General features: G+C 29.9%; 7 protein-coding genes across 8 annotated transcripts; 4 read left to right on the forward strand and 3 right to left on the reverse strand.

The window, feature by feature from the left end:
• Positions 1-172: 172 nt before the first annotated feature.
• Positions 173-1175, reverse strand: Bm6262 (Williams-Beuren syndrome chromosome region 16 protein, putative; the record flags this gene model as incomplete). The annotated part of the gene is made up of 3 exons (XM_043077578.1): positions 173-201; positions 305-817; positions 1001-1175. 3 exons carry the CDS (start codon positions 1173-1175, stop codon positions 173-175), a joined length of 717 nt encoding a protein of 238 aa, XP_042933512.1.
• A 655-nt stretch (positions 1176-1830) lies between these two features.
• On the forward strand, positions 1831-5249 carry Bm5212 (LMBR1-like conserved region family protein; the record flags this gene model as incomplete). The annotated part of the gene is made up of 10 exons (XM_001893240.1): positions 1831-1896; positions 2323-2447; positions 2558-2801; positions 3162-3257; positions 3567-3684; positions 3827-4077; positions 4277-4422; positions 4546-4703; positions 4783-4939; positions 5192-5249. The coding sequence occupies 10 exons, from the start codon at positions 1831-1833 to the stop codon at positions 5247-5249; spliced, it is 1419 nt and encodes a 472-aa protein (XP_001893275.1).
• A 3340-nt stretch (positions 5250-8589) lies between these two features.
• Bm241 (Uncharacterized protein) lies at positions 8590-9720 on the forward strand (the record flags this gene model as incomplete). Of its 2 annotated transcripts, none has more annotated exons than XM_043077579.1 (2): positions 8590-9016; positions 9617-9720. In XM_043077579.1, the coding sequence occupies 2 exons, from the start codon at positions 8590-8592 to the stop codon at positions 9718-9720; spliced, it is 531 nt and encodes a 176-aa protein (XP_042933513.1). The 2 variants fall into 2 exon arrangements, with proteins under 2 accessions (XP_042933513.1, XP_042933514.1); XM_043077580.1 differs by having other exon boundaries at positions 8920-9016.
• A 1294-nt stretch (positions 9721-11014) lies between these two features.
• On the forward strand, positions 11015-11537 carry Bm8819 (Uncharacterized protein; the record flags this gene model as incomplete). Its single annotated transcript, XM_001893241.2, has 2 exons — positions 11015-11063; positions 11233-11537. 2 exons carry the CDS (start codon positions 11015-11017, stop codon positions 11535-11537), a joined length of 354 nt encoding a protein of 117 aa, XP_001893276.2.
• Positions 11538-12253: 716 nt separating this feature from the next.
• On the reverse strand, positions 12254-21147 carry Bma-aspm-1 (IQ calmodulin-binding motif family protein; the record flags this gene model as incomplete). The annotated part of the gene is made up of 30 exons (XM_043077581.1): positions 12254-12370; positions 12570-12719; positions 12829-12983; positions 13117-13321; positions 13411-13482; positions 13567-13728; positions 14028-14123; positions 14279-14374; positions 14497-14592; positions 14977-15072; positions 15263-15358; positions 15738-15833; positions 16072-16167; positions 16382-16465; positions 16647-16874; positions 16970-17098; positions 17162-17245; positions 17346-17431; positions 17550-17692; positions 17766-17941; positions 18039-18189; positions 18254-18458; positions 18609-18670; positions 18753-18885; positions 18997-19146; positions 19520-19672; positions 19833-19967; positions 20180-20243; positions 20529-20614; positions 21075-21147. The coding sequence occupies 30 exons, from the start codon at positions 21145-21147 to the stop codon at positions 12254-12256; spliced, it is 3675 nt and encodes a 1224-aa protein (XP_042933515.1).
• Positions 21148-22493: 1346 nt separating this feature from the next.
• On the forward strand, positions 22494-23929 carry Bma-cisd-3.2 (RE40412p, putative; the record flags this gene model as incomplete). The annotated part of the gene is made up of 4 exons (XM_001893244.2): positions 22494-22544; positions 23085-23249; positions 23415-23558; positions 23810-23929. The coding sequence occupies 4 exons, from the start codon at positions 22494-22496 to the stop codon at positions 23927-23929; spliced, it is 480 nt and encodes a 159-aa protein (XP_001893279.2).
• Positions 23930-24111: 182 nt separating this feature from the next.
• Bma-aldo-2 (fructose-bisphosphate aldolase 2, putative) lies at positions 24112-26219 on the reverse strand (the record flags this gene model as incomplete). The annotated part of the gene is made up of 7 exons (XM_001893245.2): positions 24112-24250; positions 24370-24542; positions 24705-24863; positions 24995-25185; positions 25307-25424; positions 25642-25784; positions 25994-26219. 7 exons carry the CDS (start codon positions 26217-26219, stop codon positions 24112-24114), a joined length of 1149 nt encoding a protein of 382 aa, XP_001893280.1.
• Between the last annotated feature and the right edge of the window lie 323 nt (positions 26220-26542).

Consider the following 26542-nt stretch of genomic DNA (forward strand, 5'->3'; position numbering starts at 1 on the left):
TCAGGTGCAACGGATACATCTAATGGTTTTTTCATTACATCAACTTGAAATGGAAAATATTGATCTTTGTCATGTGAAAGACCTAAATGAGAGAACCTATTAAGACCCCAAGAAAAGAGATTATCCATTTTTGAAATTGCAAACATCGAAGAATTACCAGCAAAAACTTTCTTCACTTTACCCGAATCATTCGGACCGCCGCTGAAAAGATTATTTTCCAGAAGTGCCGGTCGTCGTAATGATGTAACATAGGGTCCCATACCGAGGATTCCAAAACCCCAAACATAAACTTGATTATTGCTACTTAATGCTATGCAAGAAGTTGCTGTGGAATCTGCTGCTATAATTTTCTCCATGGAAAGACGAATTTCACATGGAAAACCACTTTGAATATCCTTCACAAATGGATGCATCTGTTCGTATTCATTCTGTCCCCACATGAATAATTCACCGCTTTCTGTCACCGCCATCAAAGTATCCGTGCTTCCTTTTAAAGCTGCTACCTTCATTCCTTTCAAATCACCTTCAATTGGTAGACACCGCCAATCATAATTACATATTCCACGTCCTAACTGTCCATCTGTACCTAATCCAAATGAAAACACTTCACCAGAATCCAGAATGATGAATGATGTATCTAGCGTGCAATGTATTTCAGCAATTTTTGAATCCGAAGGAATCATAATTTTTTGAAATGGCTTATTTTCCAGTCTTACGAAGGGCACATTTTCAGGATCCTGTCCACACTGCCCATGAGCGTTATCACCAAATGCATAAACTGCTTTTTTGGATGCAACCAGAAAATGTCGTCGACCAGCTGCAACGCTTATTATGGTACCAAACTGCTCTTTTTTGGCATTAGTATTCAAGCAAATACCTTCATTCCAATAATTCCTATTATTTAAATCGTTGCTAAAAATATCAACGCCACCGCCGTAAAGTTTCTGCTCTGATGCTAAAACTGAGAAGCCAAATCCGGCTGCAATATGACGAATATTACGTGAATTAAAATACAAAATTTGTCGAGGTTTCTTGAATCCATTTTGTCCGGTTTCTCGCAACACTTTCGTAAAAAGACTCCCTGTTTTCCCAAAACCACAACCATACACCAAGTTACTTTTTTTAGCTTTCAGTCTAGCAACTGTTATAGCTTCCTGAACAGCTACCGATTTCATTATTCTGAAATCAAAGTCAGAATCAGTTTAAACAGTTAAATTTATTACCATCTAAGCAAATACTACGATGAATAGTTGAGAATGGTAGCTCTTTTTTGTTATTTTAAAACAATTACATCAAATATTTGTCAAATTTTAGCGAAAAAAGACTCAGCAAATTGTGTTTATTAAAATTTATGAAGAAGGATTTGTGAGGAAATAAAATAAATAGAACTATTGGGAAATTGTACAATAAAACTAAAACGTATAAATAATGTGATATTAAAAGTAACAAACATATCTTTTAAATACTGTCAAAATTTAAAAGCTTAATATAACAGTGATACAATGAAAGCGTAAAAATCCAACATAACTCATAACAAACTTTGGATACGGTTAGTACACATTAGCGTTCGGATTTAACAAGTACCGTAAAAAAAAATTCGTTATAAAGAGGATCGTCTTATGTTCGCGTGGTTTCAGGTTTTCTTTCATGGAAGGAAGAGAAGAAGAATGACGGGTTGATAAGTGTCACCAAACAATTGTTTGAGAAATAAATTTTTATTTAGTTGTTTTAAGATTTCTTTTCATTTTCCTTTTCTTCTTACTTTTATAGGAAGCAAATAACAAGGAGAAAAAAAAAAAGGAATAACGTACGCATCGATGAGTTAGTACAATGGATCAATATGAGGATGTTAGTGAACGTGAACAACGTTTCCATCAGTTCATCCGTCAACATATTGTAAGTGTATCATTGTAAATTTGTTTTTTTTCTATTCCTTTTTTTTTTTGTTTTTCTTGATATTAGATAGTAAGTAGAGTAATTTTTGTGTACATTTGATGAATATGCTTCTTTTTTTAAGACTAGCTTTTAGCTGGGATTTTGAAAACCTGAACTGTATGTGATAATCTAGATGAGAATATTTCAATCTTAATTTGTTGTTCAATGAAGTATAGTTTTAAAATTCGTTTAACATTACTTTATAATCAATGCTCAGAGTTACTGAGAAGTCTCTTTCGTTTTCCTATCTGATATGTTGGATATACAACATAGGAAAAAGCGGAAGAAAAATAAGGTGGATAGAAGCTTTCTGTTGATTGTCCTTTGTAGTTTTCATAAATGAGCAAAAAGTATTCATCTATTGAAGTTTTTGCTCAATCTTTTCAGATCTGTATGCTATTGTTTATATGTTTATATTTAATTTCGTACTCGATCATTCGTATATTGAAAGAACGAAGCGATAATGATGAATTGTACGCTGGCGGCGAGGATTTTTTTGTGTTTCGTGTTTCGTAAGTCTAATATTATTTGATAGATATGAATGCTTCTCAGCACGTTTCAGATATTAAGTTCATATTACTTAACTTTAATTGCTTAATATTTCATTAATACTCTTTTGTAGTTTATGGATGTGTACATGGTCTTTGGCAGTATCGATGGGAGCTGCCACATTATTGCCGTTTTCTGTGATTGGATCTGAAATAATACAAGCTTATCCCGACAGTTATTATTTCCAGTGGTTGAACTGGCCTCTGATACACTCACTTTGGAACTATATTTTTGCTTTAAGCAATCTGTCGCTGTTTATACTTCTTCCATTTGCTTATTTTTTTATTGAATCTCAAGGATTCAAAGGCCATGGAAAGGTAATGAGTTTTTGCGTCCTTGTTTTTTCAGTTTTAAGTTTTATTATTCTCCTTTTTGAAAAATCATAAAACTACTATAGTTCTTATTGAATTCTTCTAGTATTATAGCTGATTTTATCTTACATTGGATAAACGGAATGCCAAAAATTGAACTGTTAATTTTAATTCGGCATTCATATCAGCTGTCGATAGTTTTGAACTTTATTAGTCCGGACAGGAATATTCCCTCATTAAGCGAAACTTATCGGATGAAATGTGGCCGATGAATATTACTGAGAATTTTCTACTATCACATTTTTTTTGAAATCCTTTATTATTTGGTGTAGTAGTCTGATATAATGTTTTCTGGAATTTTTTTAGGGCATAATGACTCGAGTGTATGAAACTGTTGCGGTCTGTATACTTCTTATTATCGTTTTAATATGCTTAGCAGACGTTGTATACTCTCTTTTCCTTGTAAGTATTATTTTTAATTATAATTTTGATGATTCGGAGTATTCTTATTTATCTCTTTCCTACTTACTCTTTATCTAAAATACGCATCCGCGAAATTAAGTTGTATTAAACCCAAAGTTCTTTGATTGAGTTCCTGCTTCGTTTAGTTTTATTCTCCGAATTTGGTGTTTTTAGTTTAATCTTAGAAAAACGAAAACTTTCATTCCTATTTTCTATAGAGTTATGAAGATGCTTAAATGAAATCTTAGAGAAAAGAAAAAAAAAAGAAAATGATTTGTTGATTTTATTTATCTTATATATAATCTTCAGACAGAAAGCGATTCAATTTCATTGTCTATACTCACTTTCACATCTGTCAATTTGCCATTTCTATATTCGTGTGTTTCCTTGCTTGGTGTACTGACGTTGCTGATCACAACTCCCATAGGTAGTTTTGCACTTTTTTTTTCTAGTTTTTTATATTCTTTCATATGGCAGAAAGTATCCTATTTTATGAGTTCTAGATTTGTAATAGATTTCAGTAGGATGACAATTATAAGAATTATAGCAGTGACTATTTCTAATTCCAGGATTAGCAAGAATGTTCTCAGTAGTATCGAACCATTTGCTTGCAACAGAACATCAAAAAATTATCGATCCGTTAGAGGAAGCGATATTTCGACTGGAATACCAAACTCTTAAAAGACGATTGCGACGAAACAACCTTGGAGATGTATCACTTCCAGATCCATTTCTTCCACAGAAGCCTCTTCGTGGCTATCAAGTTGTATTACAAACGGTGAAATATGTATTTGCGATCGTTGTCTTGCTTCTTCTAACTGTAAGTTAATCAAATAATGCTTTTTATCAAAATATTATCAAAATAACAAACAATAACTTTCAATTCAATTATTGACAATTTAATAAGTTTGTCCAGTTCACTCAGTTCTTATGGTTTTATCGCATATTTATTTGTTTTTCATAATAATAACTTCCATAGTTTTTGCATTTTTCTTAGTGGTTGTTTTGGATAATTTTAGGCAATTACTGTGCTTATGGTATTAATCAATACGCTGCAGTTGCTATTTGGTTTTCGGGCATTGCCTGTTTATGCGCAATACATGGAAGTAAATTCACGTCATACATTAGGCATTTTTGGAGCTGTCATAGAAGTCATCATAATTTGGTAAGACATCAAAACAGTTAAAGTTAAATAATTGAAGTATTTTATAGGTCCGTATAAGTTTGGATGATTTCTATAACTATACCTTTAATCTAATTACTTTGCGACCAGTGTATGATTATTTAGGTATATAATGATTGCTGCAATGATTGGAGTTTATTCAGTACCATTGTTACGAAGAATTCGACCACAGTTGCATAAAACATCTATGACATGCGTGATTGCGAACTGTACCACTGTTCTAGTACTTAGTTCAGCTCTTCCAGTGCTTGCACGAACTCTTGGTTTGTTTCATCACTACATTTCTCATATATGTCATCGTGGAATCGTATCAGCTTCCAGAACTAAACATTTTCTTTTTAGGAATTACGACATTCGATCTGGTCGGAGCGTACGGCAGTTTTATGTGGTTATCCAATTTCACATTAGTTTGGACGTATAATGTTGCGTTTGCTTTTGTGACGGTTTCTTGTTTATTGAATCATTTCACTACGCCAGTTAGGAATGAAATTATCCAAAGGTATGAAGATATCTTAGTTATTATCTATTTGAAGAGGTCAACTCTATTTGTTGATGAAATCAATAGATTTTCATCAATTTTAAAAGAATTACTGTTTCTGAATTCAGTGCTAGGTTCTCTTTGGTTATCGTCTTTTTCGTTGTGTTAATTATGTACGATGATAATACAAATTTTGCTATGCCACAATATTTTAAATAGTTTACAACCGAATTATAACTTGGTATTTCCCAATTAAAAATGACAAACTTTCAGGATTCGGGATTTATCTTATCGAATAAAAGCAATTGAAAGTGTTGAAAAAATGGATTAGTTTGTGAGTATACATATGGTTTATTTGTGAACATTTAAAATATCACTTTCGGAATGATCTCGAAGTTATAAAGAGCTTGAAGTTATAGAAAAAAAGGAGGGATAGTTGTTGTCTTGTATTTTTTAATGCATCACTTCTGTTCATATAATTGTGTATATTCATATTAATAATGTGATAGTTCAGTATTTTGTACCGGCAAAAATAAATTTGCTGGTGTTTCGTTTTGATTTAAAATTTATCAGGTATAATTTAGCAAAAATCAATTTCTTTTAATTTTCCATAAGGGTATTTCATGTGATATCGAGAATTTTAATCTGAGTGCTTATTGTGTTTCTCTTCGAATATGAGCACATCTTACTTCTTTTTATTCTGATAATTGTGCAGGGAGAAAATTCGAAGAAAAATAATTGTAATCGGAAATAAATACATTTTTCTTATGTAGATTTTAATTTATAATTCACTTTTTAAATTTTTCCATAGCAATTTATGCTTAAATGAAAAAAACAAATGAATTATGAAAAGAGATTGGAAAGACAAGAGTTTTTTTTTTTTTTTTTTTTTTTTTCTTTTTTGATATGAAGTTAGTTGCTTGTGATAGTGTGTATATGTAATTTCCATATTTCCATTTTGCACTTTTTATTGACTTATCTGTAATTTAGATCATGATGTTGTCATTAATATATAATGATTGTGAATGCTATTTTATTAAATATCACATTTTCTCTCATGCATACCTTAATTTATAATCCATTTTTTAAACTATTCCATTTTTTAAACTAGCATTTTAATGCTTAAAATGAAAACAAAAAATAAGAAAAGAAAAAAAAAGAAAATGAAATATCAGTTAATTTGTTAAAACACAAAAAGAAGCACAAATATTTTGTTAGGCTGCGTTTTACTTTAAACAGCTTTTCAGTTACTTTACTGTGTTTACACCTTAGATGGAAATATTTTATTTTTTAATAAAAGACTGAAATTTGTTAATATTTTCTTCTACACCGAATTAAATGGATTAAGTAACGACTTTGATACTTACAAATGGTTTATTTTCTCTTGTAATACAATTAGCAAAAATAAATTTTTGAAGAAGCAAAAAGATAAGATGGTTAGAGCTAAGTGATTTTATTGTATGGTCTTCTCATTGAATTGATTAACTATATTTTCATTTTTCATTTATAGTAGAATAGTTTTCGGAAAGAATTTTCACCAATAAATGATAAAATGTTTAAATAATTGTTAAAATTTCACGTCAAATTCTAATCTTTTGTACTATTTTAATATTTTGGAGAGGAAATTATTCTGTTAGTGTTTATTCAAATATTTTATAGCGGTTTTTATTGCTAGTATACTTGGATTGTTGTCCTAATATTTTATAGCAATTTTTATTGCAAGCATAAGTAACAATAAGAATAATTGGATCATAACAGTTAGATTTTTAATTTTTTTTTGATAAATAGAATAAAACTGAATTCAAATTTGACATATACAATAATTCAATTGTCTGTGTTTTTCTTTTTTTGCAACTTTAAACAGTGAGATGTTATAACTGATAATGATAGACAGTAAAATATATAATTGATGATAAATAGTAGGATATTGTAGTTGATAATGATAAACAGCAAGGCATATAAGTGATAATGTTGAACAGTAAAATACTGTGATTATTAATGATAAGCAATAAGATATAAAACTATAGTGATAAGCAATATGATATTGCAACTCAGCCTTAAACAGTAAAATCCTAAAAGTTAAAATGCTATAATTGCAAATTTTAACATTAAAACTACAAAGAAAACGAGCTAACTCATAATTAAAATAAATGAATTTAAGGGAATTAAATTATTAAACTGTTTGTAAAGATTATAAATTTTAAATAAGATGAAATTGAATTATTAGAAAATGAATTGAATTATTGGATTAACAATGATAATTATGAGCTGAATTAGCATACTGATCACAAATTTGAATTATTAGATTATCAGTGATAACTACAAATTGAATTATTTGATTAGCATGCTAAATCATGAATTAATTTATCAGTGATAACTTTATACTGAATTATTAAAATAGCACACTGATTATGAAATTAAATTATTAGCTTGTGATACCTGAAAAAAATTATCCAACAAACTTTAGAAAAGAAGTTAAGATATTATAAATATTAAAGAATGCTTCGCATTTTTCAACAAACATTTCTTTAATTACATAGAAAAAGTCGAATTATTCACATTTTATAATAAAATAATTAATTACATATATTAGACAATGCTTTTTGAATTTTTATTCTATTATTATTTATAAAAGAATTTCACTTTTAATTCACAAAAGTGACGATGTTATGTAAATAAATACATTCTTCATTATTATCTGGTTAGGAATCTAGCCGAGATATAGGACCGGATTTTCTAGTTCAATTTATTCTACATTCCGGTTTTCATGAAATGATTTAAACTAACTTTCAGCTCGTATTTACTTATCAACCCAATTGAAGGAGTGAGGAATATACAATATAGAACAAGTAATACCTAAGAAATAGTACAAATACTGGATTTTTTAACTTTAAAACGGTAAAATTAATTTCTTTTTTCAGCAAATTTTATTTTGAAATATTTGAAAATGTCTTATTTTTTTCATCTTACTCTGTTCGCTTTTCATTTCATCATTAGCAGCGATTTTTTTTTTTTTTTGATTTAATTTGTTTGGATATTTTTAACTAATAGTTTCAGCTTTTAATAAATTGAATTTTTAGATTTAAATTTAAATTCTGAAACAAGTAAATCTAGATTTTGTTGAGGGGATTTGTTTGGAGATTTGAAGAAAAAACTAGTATGATGCATTTAAATTATATTACCTTAGCGCTTATGCAATGTTAACTCTTTCTTTCTAATAAACTTTACTGTTTATAAAACTTTAAAACTTGAAAAGTGACTTACTGATCAAACATTTATCAGTTTAGTCTTTTAATTGATATTTAAGATTTAAAAAAAAAAAAGATTGTTTGCCAAGGTAATTTTACATTTTGACTTAATTTTCTTTCTTCGTCTTCTTTTTTTAATTATACGTTTCCTTATCATGGAAGTAAAAATTTTTTAAAACAATATTAACAAAGTTTAAAATTAACTTTAATAGAATGAATTCTTCCAAAGATAAATCTAAATTTAACAGAAAAAAACTATTTTTTGCTAAGTAATCTTTTGAAAATTTCTCATTCATATATCTTAGAAAAATATTATCAAATTGTTAATTTTAATTAAATTTTCAGATTTAATTTGGGATAAATAAATGAAATTTCATATTTTTGTGATATGCTTTTTTTTTTTTCTTTTTCAGGTTTTTTAATATGTTTCGGATTATTTCTGCAATCTTTTTAATTCATTCATATACTCAGGCGCATTTGTCAGCACCAATTTCACCATATATTGGTTCCATTCCTGCGCTTGCAAATGTCAAAACATATGATCAATCATTACAAAGAATTATTGGCTCTGCCAGAAAATACAACAATGGCTTTTTTTGGCCTCCACCTTATCCACTTGTTGCTAATACCTTAGCAAAAGAAAGTTTACAATCTTTTTCTGATTTTACTGGATTTGGCTTGAATGATTTAAGATTAAATAGCTTAGGTGATTTTAATTTAAATGATATAACCTCGGCTAATTTACTTGGAAATATGCAAATGATTCAAATTCCACTTTTATCTTCGTCATCTACACAACAACAATGTCAAGCACCCTGTTTTATTTGTTCATCACCACCTCATGCATCAAGTATTTTTCATTTTTATTTAAAATTTTTTTGAAAAAAAAAAAAATTTACTACATCAATATTTATTATTTAAATTGTGGATTTTAACTTATTTTTTATCAAAAAGAAAAAAGAAATGCACAAAATTTTTGTTTTTAAAAAATTTTTAAATCTATTAGTTACAAAATATATATTAGTAAAAAATTGAGTAAAAATTTTCACATTAATTCTTTTTTCATCAAATTTTAATCAAATTTTTTTGCAGATATTATTGATTATTAATTCATAAGCGATAACATAGTTTTTTTCTTCTTTTTTTTTTTTTTTTACTTTATATTCGATAGCTTTTGTACGAAATAGTTTGATTTAATTTTAATTTTTGAATATAATTATTTCTTTTTATGTTTAAATATAAAATTTTCCTTCTTCTTATCTTTTCATTTTTTGTTTTATTTTTCTCACTAATATCAATATTTAGAGAAAATAATAGGAAATATTGTAAAAGTTACTTCAAATCAATTTAGTTTTAAAAAAATATTATTATTATTATTATTAATATTATATGAATAAATAGTATTAGCTTGTCAATTAAATAAATAAAAAATAAAAAATGTTAAATTCAGGTTGCAGTCAACAAATTAATCAACCACAATTTATATTCAATCCAATGCAAACTTCATTATCGCCATCAAATCAATGTTGTTGTTGTATTCGAATGAATAAATGAGAAGAAAACTTTTTGAAATTAATTCAAACATTTTTTTATTTTTATTTTTCTTATATTTTATACAAATATTGTAAATATTATTACATACATATTGTTTTGTTCAATAAAACTTTGTAAACATAAATCCAAGAATAAAAAAAAAAAAATTCTGTATTTCAAAAATATTTTGAAATAAGTTTTGGTGTAGCGCTGATTTTTGCTTTTGTTTGCCTTTTTTTTTCTCTCTCTCTCTCTCTCTCTCCCTCGAATAATCCATTATGCACAATAATCTGTTCGAAAATACCCAAATTTTGTAATTTTTTTTTTTTAAATTATTGCAAAGAAATTAAACTTTCAAAAAAAAAAAAAAGTAAAAAGAAAGACAAAGGTAATGCGACAAGGAATAACTAATGCATCAATTATATTAAGTATTAAAATTCATTGTAATTTTTGTTTTTGTTTGTCTTTTCTTTCATTTCGTTACTTTTTCATTTTTTTAACAATTCAATAACTTTCCTATTCTATTCTAAACTCATTAATAATAATAGTAATAATAAATTTTGAATAAAATAAAATTTGAAATGGAAATGCTAATAGCTAATTATTTTTTATATTAGCATTTTTAAAAAGCTCATTAATAATTGCAAAAATATGGAATATACAGAAATGAAATGAAAGAGTAAGAGAAGTTAAATTAACCTCAAATTGTTAGCAATTATCGAGAAGAAACTGATCCATGTCAAACTTTAAAAGTTTTCTTCCCTTTTTTTTTTTTTTTTTTTTTTTTTGTAAATAAATATTGACAAATTTAGAAAATCATAAAATACAACAAAAAAAATTCCACGAATGATTAAATGATCAAGGATTGAAATAATTAATGCTAATAAAAAAAAAAAAAAAGTAGAAAATCTTGAATTTAGCAAGTGCTTCTAGTAATATTAATGAATAGCAATTCGTTCGCATTCTTCAACTAAATTTGTGATTGCATTATTTACATTTATTTTAATCTTTGACACTTTTTTTTTTTTTTTTTTCAGTAGCAAATTGTAATTCATTGTTAAATAACTCTTTTTTTTTTTACATTTATAAATAGGAAACTGCTAGTTGCTAAAAGAATTAAATAGTTATTTATATAAAGTGAAGTAAGTGGTTCCAGAAAACTATTAAGAATAACAATTCATCCTCATATTTCAACTAAATTTATGATTTTTTTGTTTACATTTATCTTGATCTTTAACACTTTATTAAGCTATCAAATATTTGTACAAATATTTCACAGTTCACTATAAAAATGATCATTTGATAACTGCTTTATATGATCAACTTACGACTGTTATTGTATCGTCCATCATTTATTACTTCAGGTAATTTGATTATATCAGGTAATTTTTGTGCGAAATAAATCTCATTTGTATTAAGTTCTAAATATTAATACCAATTACACTTATCGAAAGAGATAAAAAGGATAATTTACTTATTTTTGCATCATAAATTTATTTCAAAAAAAAAAAAATGAAACTGTACTATTTTAAGGTATAATGCAACCATTCCTAATTACTTTCCTGATAATATCAACAACATTTGGACAAGATTTACCATATCAAGCCAGTATAATCGGACCACAAATGCCATCATCGTTTTTTGGTTACACTTCACGATATCGATCACCTTTAATCGGTGATTTGGATGTATTAAATTTCTTGAATAAAGGAATGATACCAACAAATCCTGGCTTAGATCTTCTTGCTCATGGACTTGGCTTTGGAGTAGCAGCTTTACGAGGACTTGGAATTGTATTGCAGGACAATGAAGCAAATCGTAAAATGACACACCAGTGAGAAACATATTTTGGATTATTTCGTTCTCTTAAAATGAATAATTCAGAAAACTGCAGCATACATCAATTGTACAAGAAAAATAACAATTGTATGGAACTATAGATCATTTAAAGTGAAATATAAATTTTTATATGTTAATAAATGTATTTCAATTACTGGTCATATTAAATAATATTTGACAGTTTTTGTTAAAATGTTAAAGTTGATGTCAGTGGTATTTTCAAGAAATAGATCTAGTTCTCAAAGGAATGTAATGTATTATGTTCTAAACATTAAAGCCAAATTTTGACCTAAGAGAACTGCACATATGAAATTGAAAAAGGGGATATTATTGTAGTTAACTGCTTCAAAACATGAGAAGTAAGTAAACACTGTATTAAAACTACATTGAAAAGATATTTTAAATAATACATTGTCTGAAATGTCATGCCAAATCAATCAATAATGATATGATATCAAATGAAATGATATAAATTATACAATTGAATATGAAATGATATACAATAGAATAAGAAATGTGGAAGTGTATATCATTTACAAGCGCAAGTTATATAAAATCCTGGTTGTAAAAAGAATTTTATTTCGATTCATAACAGAATGGAATTGTAAAGTATATTTAAATTTTTGAGAATTAATAGCAACTAATTCAATTTGTGCATTACAGCGATGTGCTCACATTTACTATAAAAAATTTTGAAATTGATATCATAGTTCTGCTAATTTAATCTAGCATGATACTGAAGCTTTTGAAGTGCAATTACTCTCTCGTCAGATTCTGATAATTTGGCAAATTTCTTCGTTAATTCCGCAATAAAATAGGATGCCTTCTTATACTGAAAATAACTATCGATTAGTTTGTTGATAACAAACGGAAATCACACAAACCTACGTTGCCAAATTAGCCCAATTGAATCAGTAACACGATGCATCGTAACTCATAAGATCGATAATATATGTATGCAAACTTATTATGTACAAGTCGCTCTCGTATATCAGTAAAACTAGAAATTAAAAAAAAAAGATTTTTTTCACCTGTTTATTATTCGCATTTAATGCCAGTATAACTGCAGTTAAATTGGTCACAACATCTGGAACTTTGTGAAATGCTAACATGAAATGATAACATTGCCTCACAATATCTTGTCGGCGTTCTTCTTCGAGATTGTTCCGAATAATTTTGAACTGAAACTTCGTTTTTCTGATTTCTTAGCAAAAATTTAAGGTATACGTATTTGCGAAATTTAAACAAAGATCTGAATGTCATGACTAGAGTTTAAATGAAATTAGAAACCTTCAATATACTCCATAAGATGGAGCAAAGAGGAATCACTACTTCAGTTGATCCAACACCACGATTACAACTATCCAAGGAATCCAAAACACATTCCAGACAGCCGTTGTTGAATACGTACTGAGCACACAGCTCTGATAAACCAACAAATTTTTCTAAAATGTTTAAAGAAAATAATGAATAGCAAATCAGCTCGTTAATAATTAGTCTGCAAAATAAAACTGAATTTTATAACCAAAACCAATTAAAGTATTACTATCAGCCTAAATAATAATAATAGTAACTAACGCAACACTTCAGTAGCTTTGTAACGAATGTAAAGGCGCTCTGAATTCAAATTTTCCATTGCATTCTTCACTCGATGCATAATCGGTTGCATTCGTTCAGACCGTTCCTCATCCGTTGCTGCTTCCTGACGAACGACACGATTCGCATTTATTTTATTGCGAGCTGTTACATAACGCTTGCGAATAAGATACCCACGCCACCATGCCTCCAAATTTTGCGTGATTAAAAAATTTATCATAACTGAATTTCAATTTTGTTTATATTAAGCTACTTTCTGAGGAAAAAAGAAATTACCTGTATTATTGTGGCAGCTTTAATGCGTCGATTTTTCTCTCTTTTAAGCAAGAGTGCAAGTTTTATTTTATCCTGTAATACTTAATAATTTTATAAATAAATGCTGAAATTAAAATAAAATGCTGTTCCTTGCTATTAACTTAGTCTATAAAATACCTCGACAGCTCGAAAAAAGTTCTGACGTTTAAGTCGCAAACGATTATGCTGCCTTCTCAGTTCACGTAATATCTGTAGGTATTCTTTACTACTGATAACCTTGCATCCATGCATTTTGTTCTCAAAACTTTCATTCCTGCTTTCTGTGTCAGAAATGAAATTCTGAAAATCCTTTCGTAATATTTATTGATATTTTTATATACAAATAATTCTTCATTTCAGTTAATCTAACTTTCCCGATTTCTCTTTGCAGCTTTCGTTAGACTGTTCACAAATTAAAATTGTTCACATAAGCGTAAATAAGCAGCTATAAGGATTAGAATATTTGTCTAACAAGTCTCACAAGAGAAATATAATCATTATAAAAGAGATCGTACACTGGTCATCAAAATAAAAGTTTTAGTGGAAGATGACCATATGAGACCCAACCTAACCGCTACACTAATTCAAGAAGTGCTCACTTGCACAATAAATGCTGCATCTTCCTCCTGAAAAACCATTTTCTTCCTTTGCATTAGCCGATAGTTTCTTCGTGCTAACCACCCACGCAAATACCGCTAAATTATTAAAACATTGCAAATTTGTCTATCTTCCGACACTTCTCTCAGATTCAAATTCACTGATGCTTGAAAACGGAAAATTTGATAGAAAAAAATAAACAAGTATAAAATTTGCAGAAGCTACTAAAAAGGAACAATATCTGCATATATACCTGCAAAGTGATTGCTGCATATTCTTGTTTACGTAGAGCTATTTCATGTCGCATTTTACGGTAGTTTTTACGGGCAGTCCAGCCACGAGCATACCGCTAAAACCATTCAAAAAAAAAAGTTATGATAGAAAAAAGAATTATTTCTGATTCCATCCATATTTGAATATTAAAATAAAAATAAGTTGGAAGGATAATCAAAAGATGTAAACGCGACATACTTGCAATGTGATCGCAGCACTTTCGCGTTTACGTGAAGATATTTCATGCAACAAATTCCGATAATGCAGTCGTGCTAGCCAACCACGTATGCGACTCTAGAAATTAAAACCTTAAAATTCTTTACAGCAAAACACAAAAAAAAAAGAAAAAAAGAAAAATGAAAGGGTCCATTTTTTTAAACATTCGTATCAGTTACTATTTTTAAACAATTTTATGATCCTCAGGTTTCCTCAGTCATGTTAATTATCTAACTTAGGAAATTCTGCTTCAGTAAGCAAATTTCCACATTTTCAAGTTCACCTGTAAAATGCGTGCTGCATTCTCCCGCTTCTTTAAAGTTCCTTTGTTTTACATTTTGAATTTATGTGCTGGCCAAAACCGAACGTACTTTCAAAATTATCTTACAATCAATAAAAATCTACAATTCAACAAAACTAATTTATAATTTGGATAATAATAATTCACCATTAGAAACTCACTTGTATAACAATTGATGCGTTTTCCCACTTCTTTGTATTCTGTTCATGTAACAGTCTTCGATAAAACGTTCGTGCAAGCCACCCCCGAGTAAATTTCTGAAAAATTAGCTGGAAATCATTTATAATTATTTAGTCAAGTAAATGCAATGGAAACTATTTAAAGAAAAGGGATCATTATTGAAAAAAGGATAATGCCAAATCCATTCGCATTCGAGTTTCAAAACCATGATAAACTTGAAGCGTAAAATATATTGCATGCAAATGGAAACATTAAGCGCGCATATACCTGCAATGTGATTGCAGCGCTTTCGCGCTTACTTGAAGATATTTCATGCAACAAATTCCGATAATGTAGTCGTGCTAACCAACCACGTATGCACCTCTAGAAGTTAAAACTTTGAAGTTTTTTACAACAAAATATAAAAAGAGAAGAACGGAAGTGACAATTTTAGTGAATTTCATAAATCAAAATTTCTAAAGTATTCGTGTTATTATTTTTGAACAAATTTATGATCCTCAGTTAATTATCTAAGTTAGAAAATTCTGCCACAGTAAGCAAATTCCCACATTTTCAAATTTCACCTGTAAAATGCGTGCTGCATTCTCCCGCTTCTTTAAAATCCCTTTGTTTTGCATTTTGGATTTATGTGTCAGCCAAAACCGAACATATTTTTAAAATTATCTTACAATTAATAAAAATCTACAATTCAACAAAACTAATTTATAATTTGGATAATAATAGTTCACCATTAGAAACTCACTTGTATAACAACTGATGCATTTTCCCGTTGTTTTGTATTCTGTTCGTGTAATAATTTCCGATAAAATGTTCGTGCAAGCCACCCCCGAATAAATTTCTAAAAAGTTTACAGAAGTAATGTAAAATTGTAATACAAAACACCACCAATAACATAAGCTCCATAATCCAATAACATAAGTTCAAAATATTTCTGAGGCGAATATACCATTTTCAGAAACTATTTGGATAAAATATCGAGCATACTTATGTAAGTCAAGACATCTAAATTTGATAAACGCTTTTAAAGAACATTAAGCGCCCACATACAAATAATGTAACCGATATATGTACCATACTTGTATGACAACTGCTTTTACTTCTCGTTCTTGCAAGGTTTTATCACACTTCATCTTTTGACAAAGTGTCCGTGCAAGCCATCCACGAAAGTATCGCTGAAAATAGAAAAATGAAACACAGAAAATAAAAAAACTAATGAATTTAGAAAGTTTAAAGAAACAAAACACTATTGTAACGTTTTTTTTTTTTTCTTTTTTCAGCTTAGTATTTCTACATTAATTAACTATATATATATATATATATATATATATCAATGAAATATTAATGTAACGTTTATTCTATTTTAGAAAATGTCTCTACTATATTTACCTGTATTGTGATAGAAGCTTTCGTTCGTTCTAAATCTTCCGTCATTACTTGAGGTAACTGAGCTATTTGATCTGGTACATATGTCTAGAAGAGAGTCAATAATATTAAACCTGTATCTGGTATTCTTGAGTAACCATTAAATCATTTTCAATTTTCATAATTTACAAAACTCTTATGCATACAAAAGTTTTGTTTTCTGAATATTGTCGATCAAAAACATCAAAAAACTACAATATCATCAAAATCAAACGATTCATTGTCTTACGTTTACATCACTTTCAAATTTATGAGGAACATCATAATTCATCTTTAGAGTGCTGCGATATCGATATCGTCGAAAAGCACGCTGTATTATGATTGCAGAAGAAGTAAATTTATAACATTCATATATGCGTGATATGAAAATTTTGGTGAAGAGACAGAGTGCTTTTTCTTCAGGTGTGTTTTTCCACTTCAACAGCATCAATGATGGGATTCCAAAATGACACTCAGCCTACAATATCATATATATCGATCAATCAAGATCAAACGATTCACTGTCTTAATTGATGCCCGATGTTATGATCAGTAAATTGGTAGTAAACTTACAGCATTTGCAATTTTCTCCAAAATTGTATTGCCAGCGAAGAGCTCAAACGGTGGTGTAGCATATGAATAATATTGCTTCCATAAAAAGGAAAACAATTTTCCGTCAGCAAGTTCCATAGGATTTCGTATCTAGAAAAAACGAGTGAACCTATTTGTTTTAACATATACCGAACACTTAGAATTTATTCCAACCTCATATGATATGCCGAAGAGGCTTAGAAGTTGTTGAGATATTGAATCAACCACATCGCAATTATCTGAGTCATTGATACTGCCCTATAAGTAGAAGTTAAAAGTATATAAAATTTATAATAAACGAAAAATCTGATGCAAAAAGAAAAAATTCAAAGAAAAGTCAAAAATGCTAAAATTCTACCAATTCCTTGCCAACAAATCGCCAAAGAAGTGGTATAATTTCATCGATATTTCCTTGCACAATACCGTCGATATCCACATACAGGTCTCCAAAAGATTTAATCATTACTCAAGGATATTCTGAGAAAATTCATTCAATTTTGTCAGTTTATTCAAACCTCAACAGATAAAAAAATGTTCACTTCATCTGCAATTTCTATTTCACCTTCAGGAAGAAGTCCCTTTCGCTTAGCAAAATCAATCACTGTTTTAACATTGCCCACTTTACGAAGTCGATCACCACCCGGATCTCGCAAACAACGTATCACTGTGCCATTTTGTAGATCAGCTAAAATTTCCACTGTCCGCCTGAAATTTACTTTTTTTAAAACTAAATCATCGTCATGGTTCACATAGCAGATGTATATTAGAAAATTATTACCCGAGAATCATTCCATTACCAAGATCTTTCAGTAGGTCAGTTACATGATACTGAAACTCTTCAAAAAATCCTTGTTTGCGGTCCAGAAAAAGACCCAAACGAGAAAGGGTTTTCGGTAAATTGCTCGTACCAGTCATTAGTTCCTGACTTAACACTGCCACCACATCATTAATAGTCTGAAAATGCTTCTATTAATCGTAGGGGTAATTTGTGATATTTTTCGCCCATTTATAAATTTGGCACATACAGAACTCGAAAAAAAAAAGCTCACACCTTATAAGCTGACCATTTAACAAAAATACAACGATTTTTTCTTGATATTATGTCATCTCGCCATGCCTTATCAACAATAAATAAAAACTGGCACATTTTTGTTAAGAAATGTTTTAGAAGCGCTTCTGTGCCACGGTCATTGACAAGAATCCTGAAAAAATTGAAACTGATTTGTTTTATAAAAATTCACTTCTGTTTGGTGTTGGCAAACTTACTTTGCTCTTCCTTGCACGTATTTCCGATTATTCATGATTTCGGGATTTTTAAAAATGTTTTGCGTAATTACAAAAGCAATGATTCTGAGTTGGGTTTTGAAATTGGTTTTTATCCCCATGTTGATGGATAAGATAGTCTCCAAGCCCAATCGAAGATAGAACGGATGGAAGCTCAGGAGTAGATTGAGCAAGTCCTCTTGCAGTCCTGAAATTGTCTCATTCATAAATTTTTAACTGTTTATAAGAATTTTTAGTGTTAATTTTATAATACTAAATTTCATATTTATATCAGTTCAAAACAGAAACTTGCCGATATCAGCATAAATCCGTCTATCCATTCTAACTGCAATTTTACCATTTTTTACAACTTCAGCGATATCATTCGGGATAGATGAGTTTTCGTATAATAAACGAAATCTAAAAAACTTTTGAATGCAGGTAGAGTAACTGAAATCAACTTTGTAGTTTCTCAGCTCTTTTTCAGTTAATTCAACGTCACCTGGCTCGCATTTCATTAAGTTCATTTGTAGCCATGAAACATTTGTAATTGATGTCATTTTGCGGCTCATTATCCTTTATCGTCAGAACATCGTTTCCCGAAGTTAGCAGTTTCCGCAAGTACAGATCAGCATCTAGGATTCAGGCGATGTGTAGACAGCAATAAACGAAATGTTAAATATGTAGAAAACTGGAAAATTATGATGAAAGCTCGAAAAAAGTTGAAATAAAAATTGAAAAAATACCTTTCTTGCTTTTAATTGAAATTTCGCTATTATCAGTGGCATCACTACTTTCATCAAGTAGGTAATTCAGCCATGATGTCAGCGCTGCTTGGTGAATTAACTTTTTATCCATTTCTGTTTTCTTATATCGGCTAGTGAAGCCACGTCCAACTGTAAAGGGGATATTCGTTTAAAAGGAAAATCGAATAATGACAAATCAAATAAATGAGAAGCTTCAGAAAATCTCGAAACAGAAAGATTAAGAGAGACGCAACTGAGTAACGTAGGAAGTGATAAGGAGTAAACAAACGCATAAAAAAAGACAAAACTGTTAGTTTAATTTTTAAATAAAGTTATTTAATCTTGGCAAGAGTTTAACTATAGTCACAATCTTAGATACAGTTTAGCAAAATAAGAGGTTTTTACTTATTAATCCAACTGAACAAAATACAACAGGAAACTCGATTAAAGGCATATGGAGAGAATTATAACACTAAAATATGTGGAATAAAAAGCCAAATACTGGAACTTAAGAGTATTAAACCTTCATGTGCTAACGGCCGGACAACATAAGTGGCGTTTGTTGCATTGCTAGAAATCGAAGTGGAGCTGATAGTACCATTCCGCGGAAATTGAATTGAGGCATCAATATTTTCATTCTCTTCATAATCATTGATAGAATTCGGTGCCTCAGAAGCTGAACTCAAGATTTTTTTACTTGTTTCATGCAAGCAACTTTGATTATGAGGTAAATTCGTTTCTGGAAAATTTCTATCTTAATGAATTTTGGAAATGAAATATCAGACATTACTGAACAAACTAGGTAAAATTTTCTTGCAAAAAAGAGTGTAACTTACTTTTACTTACTGCTTTTCGTAGCTCACATCTTTTTTTCAGTAGCTCCAATCTCTTCGTCATAGTCGTGTTTGAAGCGTTCGTACCAGGTGAAAAATGAAGCGAAAGTCCGGGGCGAGAATTGTAGATATCATCAACTGAAAACTGGAACACTATTTTTGATGAACATACGAATTAACAAAACAAAACCTGCTTATAAGGCGGAAACAGATCAAAGTTCTTCAACTAATCCAAATCAGGTGTAGGTGCATTTGTTCAACTGCATATGAACTAGATGATAGGATTGATTAACTAATATATAAGTAGTTCTTTAAGAAAAAAAAGATCGGAACAATGGTGAAACTCGTACCTGAGGGTGTTTTTTGCCGGAATACTCGTGTGTCTGAAGGACCATTCGAAACAAAAAAGGAATCCTGTGATAAAAACTGATTTTCAGTAAGATACCTTTTTTTTATAGTGATATATGAAAACATATATCTTCCACAAAGCAGCAAAATCCATACAAATTGAATGAACATTGAAATAACAAACAATGGAAGACTGCATGAAGCACAAGTGGTAATTATTTGATGAGAAACTATACAATAAATTACAGCAACTTTTCATTATTATCTAATATTTTATAATATTTAAAATTTCTCAGAAGCTAATTTTTTGTAAAAGAAAAATCAGTTAAAGCAATAAAAATTTTTTTTTACTTTTTTGTTGCATATGTCTTTCAAAAATGTTTGACTTTGCGAAACGTAACGAAATGAATCCAACTGTGATCCGTAGACGGTGTTTTCTGTAAGATTCAAAAAATTGTCAAACGGAGTAGATATAAACTCATTTTATAGCAAAATCTATGAAAAAACGTACAATGATGTTGATGAACAGTCACAAATGATAGTGCCTTCAGGGATTTCATTATTTATTTCCTCTATAAATTGTATCATACTTAATTTAAATTATCACAAGCGCCAGAAATACTTTGTTTTTTGGTTGGAAAGACTAATTCCTGCAACTTTTTTTCAGTTAGAACCAAATGATTCCTACCGATTTTCGAGCAACACTGAAAATTAATCTGATTGGTATTTAGCACCAATCGGATTAAGACGATAATTTAGCATTCTGTATTCTAAATGCTTCACGGAAATAACACTAATGCACTTTTTGATATTTTTGTAATTGTTATAAAGGAATATCATGCGATGTATGAGGAAGATCAGATGACGACAAAAGAAAAAATGAAAAAAAAAAAGTACCTTCACAAATATGTGGCAATAGTCTATTGACATCTGTGATTGAGATATGCTTCCTGTGTCCACTCTGATCCATCGATTCTATTCTCTGTGAACAACAATAAATCATTTATTATTTCAAAAAAAAAAAATACTTAGCATCGAATCTTGCAAATGGATACTTCAATCCTAATGCACAACAATAGAAGCATAGTAGATTAGCTAAAATATCTAGAAGTCAAATTTTAACTTGGAAATATTTATTACAAAAGACTAATTTAATCTGTTTGAATTGCACCGAAATCCTTAAATTAAATTCTTAGATAAATAATTTCTATTAGTTTGAAAATATTATCAATTTAATATTATAAATTTAATTCTATCGATTAATATTTACAATTAACAGAGATGCTAGCATGTTATGTGTTATAGAAACTGTAAACTGCACATGAATATTACAATTCATTTGATGGAAAGTTATAAACAAATGACAGATTATAAGAAATTTTGAGAAAATGAGTTAATTAATACTTACATCTTTACAATTTCTACTTTCTCTTAATTAATACTTTTAGCAATATCGAAAGAAAAGAAAGAATATTATGAGAAATTATCATCATTTCCAATATTACTGCTATCATTCCAAAATGAAAGTATAAAGACGGATGTGCTATCCTGAATGTCTCACAGATGTGTGCATTATCGGATCCGGAAATATATCCCTAAAGATCAAAAACATATCCATCCTGTGAAGAAATATGATTTGAAAAGTTATAAGGAAATTTTTCAAAATTGAATTACCCGCAAAAATTTTGCACGCATTTAACAGCTCTCAAGCGTACTGCATGTTGCGTGCTTTTCAGATGCATTTTGATTGCTTCAGTTAACGTGCACGCGCGTGTCTTTGGTATATGCTTAATAAAAGCAAATCAAATTTGCACCAATCTTTCAAATTTGTTTTTTAAATTCATTTGGAACTTTTCTTAAACATTTTTTTATGATTTAAAGTCTTTTTTTAAATGATTTCAAGTATGCACTAATGATGCATGCATGCATGCACATTAACTTTTTTATTGTTTAAAGATGAAATATTTGTTTATCGCAGAATATGTAATCATATCTAATGTTTCTAATTTTCATGACACTCTTTACAAAGGCTCATAGGACAAGAATGATCTAGGCTATCGAATACGTCTAGGCTGTTTTTGTTATACCTTTCTAAATTGTTTGACTCAGGAAATGATATCGATTCAGACTTTTTTTACACTTTTTCCAAATAGGTAAGCATGTTATAAGTAACAATGTTGAAGTAAGACTTTTTTTTATTACACTGTTTCAGGCTGCTGTTAAAGCAATGGATTAATGGCTTTTTAACTGCTAAAATTGTGTTTTTCGATCTTGATCAAACTTCTTAAATATTTTCAGTACCTTTTCAGCTGGATAATGTTCAAGAATACATTCGATAAAATGACGAACATCCGAGACATCCATCGTGTAAGCCATTCTGTGCTATCATTGGTTCACTTTTCCTTAATAAGATTTTACCATGTTCGCTACTTTACTTTTATTAGTCGTAGTAAGTAAGTGATGGGACAAATTGCTGGTCAACATTAAATATTATTATTGACTAGAAACAATTATTTTATAACAACTTAAAGTTAACCTCAAAAAATTGGCAGTATTTAATGGAAAAATGACTGTGTTATAATGATTTTCATTTTGTTCATTATCTATTGACCCAAAATATAATGATTTGGTTATCATTATTAATAAATTTGTAATACTTATCTACTCGATTATATATGTTTGTTCACTTAGTAACGACTAAATCTTTTTTTTTTTTGTTTTCATTTATACATTATAACACAAAACTTCGTATAATCCAAGACAATATATACAAAAATGAATCAAATTGACAATTTTTAAATGTTATATATTAGAAGAAAATGTAGGAATACGTATTCTTGTTCATTAATATATTCCAATTATGCTATTATGTAGTGCTACCACGAGAATCTTGGCTGAAATTTTCAGATTTGTAAAATTCTATCGCGTGCAATAAGTAGTGTGAAATTGTTGAATCCTTCTGCCGCTTTGTATCCTGAAATAGGCATATGTTTGGAGAACAAACCAATAAGAATGAAGCTGAGAAAAGGCGAACAATATTCCTGGTGTTCATGTGGTCTGTCCGGAAAACAGGTAAACAACTTAGTTCTCTACAAATCACTAGTATCCGTTTTATATGTTTCTCGTTTTTAATAAAACTGTGGTTACGAATTTCCTGGATTTACTTTATTGCTTTAGATAGGTTTTTATTTCTTTTTCTAATTCACTGAAATCACTGAAGTAACCACGACATTTTAGCCGTGGTGTGATGGCAGCCATACTGCAGAAGGAATCACAACACTGAAACCCGTGCGTTTCGAAGTTGAAAAAGATGGAGAATACAGCCTTTGCGTATGCAAAGCAACAAAAAACCGTCCATTGTGTGACGGTAGCCATGTTAAGGTACATTAATTAAAGTGACATTTCGAGTTCTCGGGAGTTAAAAATTTTTTTGACACTTTTTTCTGAATTCTCTAAAGGTCCGAATATTTTGGGAAATCATTTCATCAAACCGCCATTGGCAGCCATACTGCTATAAACAAACCGCTGAATGATGTCCAATAAAATTTGGTAAATTTATTTATTACAGTAAATTTTTTTTTTCTTGTTTTAATTGGAAGTGCAATTTTTGCTATTAAGACCCTGAGTTGCAGGTACAAAAACGACGATATACAGATCCACCTCAATATTGTGCATATGCCGAATCACCTGTTTATGAAGGAGTAGCCAATAAGCTCGGGTATAAACCGAAAGAAGGACGTTGGCATTTTTGAATTTAGCAAATGTAAAGTAAGAAATGAGTATACGTGTTAGTTCATTTGTATAATTAGACTGGGCTTTCAAATTTCAACTTCATTTTGGCTTAATTTAGAACAGAAATCAGGAAAGAAGAATATATTTATGTATGTATATATATTACAAGCTGTCTAATCTTTTTAACCAAAAAAATTTTTTCTCATTCAAGATCATCAATGTAGTTTCCTTCGACAGCCAAAGCATTAAGTTTTGCTCTATGTCGAAATGTTGTTTGCGCCTCTTTCGAACCACTTATCGTCAACTCTTTTAAAGCTGAAGTTTGTAGAGCTCGGCCGTAACTGCAAAGCACATTTTATTACCAACCATAATGTTCTCAGAATTCCTACCTATTGGGATTCGAATTTTTGAAAAGCAGATAAGTAATAGAGTGTGTTTAGAAATATAAAATAACGCAAACCTAAAAGAAAGTTTCCATGGTTTGTTGATTGCTATTTTATTAATTTCATTCAAATTCCTAGTAGCATCTTTCTCCAGCTGACCACCAGACAAGAAAACAATACCGGGCACTGCTGCAGGCACTGTTCTTGTTAGCGCTCGAAATGTTTCTTTAGCTATTCTGTCGTGTCCAACCTTAAAATCGCTACTGCCATTTTGCAAGATAATGCTTTATGACGTACCACTGCGAATTTGAATGTAATGTGAAACTAATTAATACTTTGTTAGCCCCTTCCATATTTTAGTCACTTAATAAAGATCTTAAATCTATATCTACTACTAAAATTGGATAACAACCTTGCCTGTGAATTTTGATCCTGGTATGACCATATTCGGTTTCAGAAGAGTACCTTCGAGGTAAACGCCATGATCGTGCAGTGATTTATAAACTTCTGCTAAGACTTGTTCTGTAACATTTTCAGCCTTTTCTAAATCATGTGCACCATCGGAAAGAACCTAAAACAAGTTCGAATCTTTGTTGATTATGATCAAAATATCAAATATTGTATTACCATGAACTAATCACTTAACTGCCAAGCAGTTTGGATTCATAAAAGTCATTATAAAGAATTTCAAAACAATAGGACCTCTGGTTCGATTATTGGCACCAGCCCTGCTTGTTGACTTAAGACTGCGTACTGTGCCAGTATCTTGGCATTTTCCTTCAGCACTTTTCGTGATGGTGTTACGTCGGAAATTTTATATACACAGCGCCATTTTGCAAACTGACACCCACCTTTTTTAAAATATTCAGCTCTTTCTTTCAAATCATCCAGACCTGTAACAAAACATTGCACGCGAAATATTCAGGTTTAGATCTTGGATTTATTCATTTAAAAATAAGAAAAGCACATAGAAATTCAAAAAATAGCATTTCAATTACATGAGAATTTACTCACCTCTTGTGATGTATTCTAAACCTCCATCAAACGGTTCAAGACCTTTGTCAAGCTTAATTCCCGGTAATATGCCGGCTTCCTTGACGATGTCCACAAAAGGTTTGCCAGCATCATCTCTCTAATAATTAGAACATGTCATGGAGTAAGGATATTATTCCCTCTACAGCTTAACAGTATCCGAATAAATTAACCTTTTAAATTTTAACGAGTACACGCAATTCATGCGAGCATAAATTCACAACAGTAAGATTAGAACTGCAAATCTCTTACTATTCTAATAACAGACTGCTATCCATTATCATATTCGCTATTTTTTTGATAAATTGATAAGTTACCTGACTAAATGTTTCTTCATGTAGTATTATTCCTGAAATATACTGCGATATATTTGGTGTTGTGAACAGCATATATCGGTAATTTTTTCGGTTTCTCACATTATTTTCCATCCCAATCATAGCGAACCGTTTACCTATCGTATCTGAAAATTACTGATGGATTTTGGTTATTGATAAAAATAAAAATTACTGATAAAAGGATATTAGTGTAAATTCCTCAGATCTTCACTCATTAAACAATAATGTGGGACGACTTAACACCATATATAATGCAAAGGAATGTGAGATGAAGTGGTGTAATCTTTATCGTACAATAGCCAATTAAAACTTTAATAAGATGCCAATTTCTTACCGATGCTCTCATCAGCCGCTAGAATGCCTTTTCCTGATTCCACAAGCTTTCGAGCAATTGTGTGCAATTCATCCTTTTGACTCCTGTTAAGCGTTGCAACCACAACAATTGCTTCTTTCTCCTCGAGAACACTTTTATCGCTGATATTTCGATGATAAGTCAAAAGAATACTTATAGTGATTACCAATGCTCCATCAACCAATATTCGATATATATTCAATGACATTCATACGGATTTATCTGAAGCACATGAAATATTTTCGTTTTTTCTGATTTTCTTTAATCCAATTTATTTCTGTAGCTATCCTCAATCCTTGTGGAAATTTTTGGCCAGGTCAAAATGTACCAAGAAATCATATCCCTCGACCAAATGAAAATGTCAAGAAATACACTACATATCAAAATACTACTGTGTGGGATTTAATGTTTCATGCCGCGATGTGCCGAGGGCTATGTTATTTCTTGCAACTTTTAGGGATAATTGGGGGATGGGTTGCCTGCTTCACTCGGCGTTATTTGGTGTATGGTTGGTGCCTTTAGTCGGTTGGG

The sequence above is a fragment of the Brugia malayi genome (assembly GCF_000002995.4).
Source record: "Brugia malayi strain FR3 genome assembly, contig: Bm_v4_Chr1_scaffold_001, whole genome shotgun sequence".
NCBI classification, from domain to species: Eukaryota; Metazoa; Nematoda; class Chromadorea; order Rhabditida; family Onchocercidae; genus Brugia; species Brugia malayi.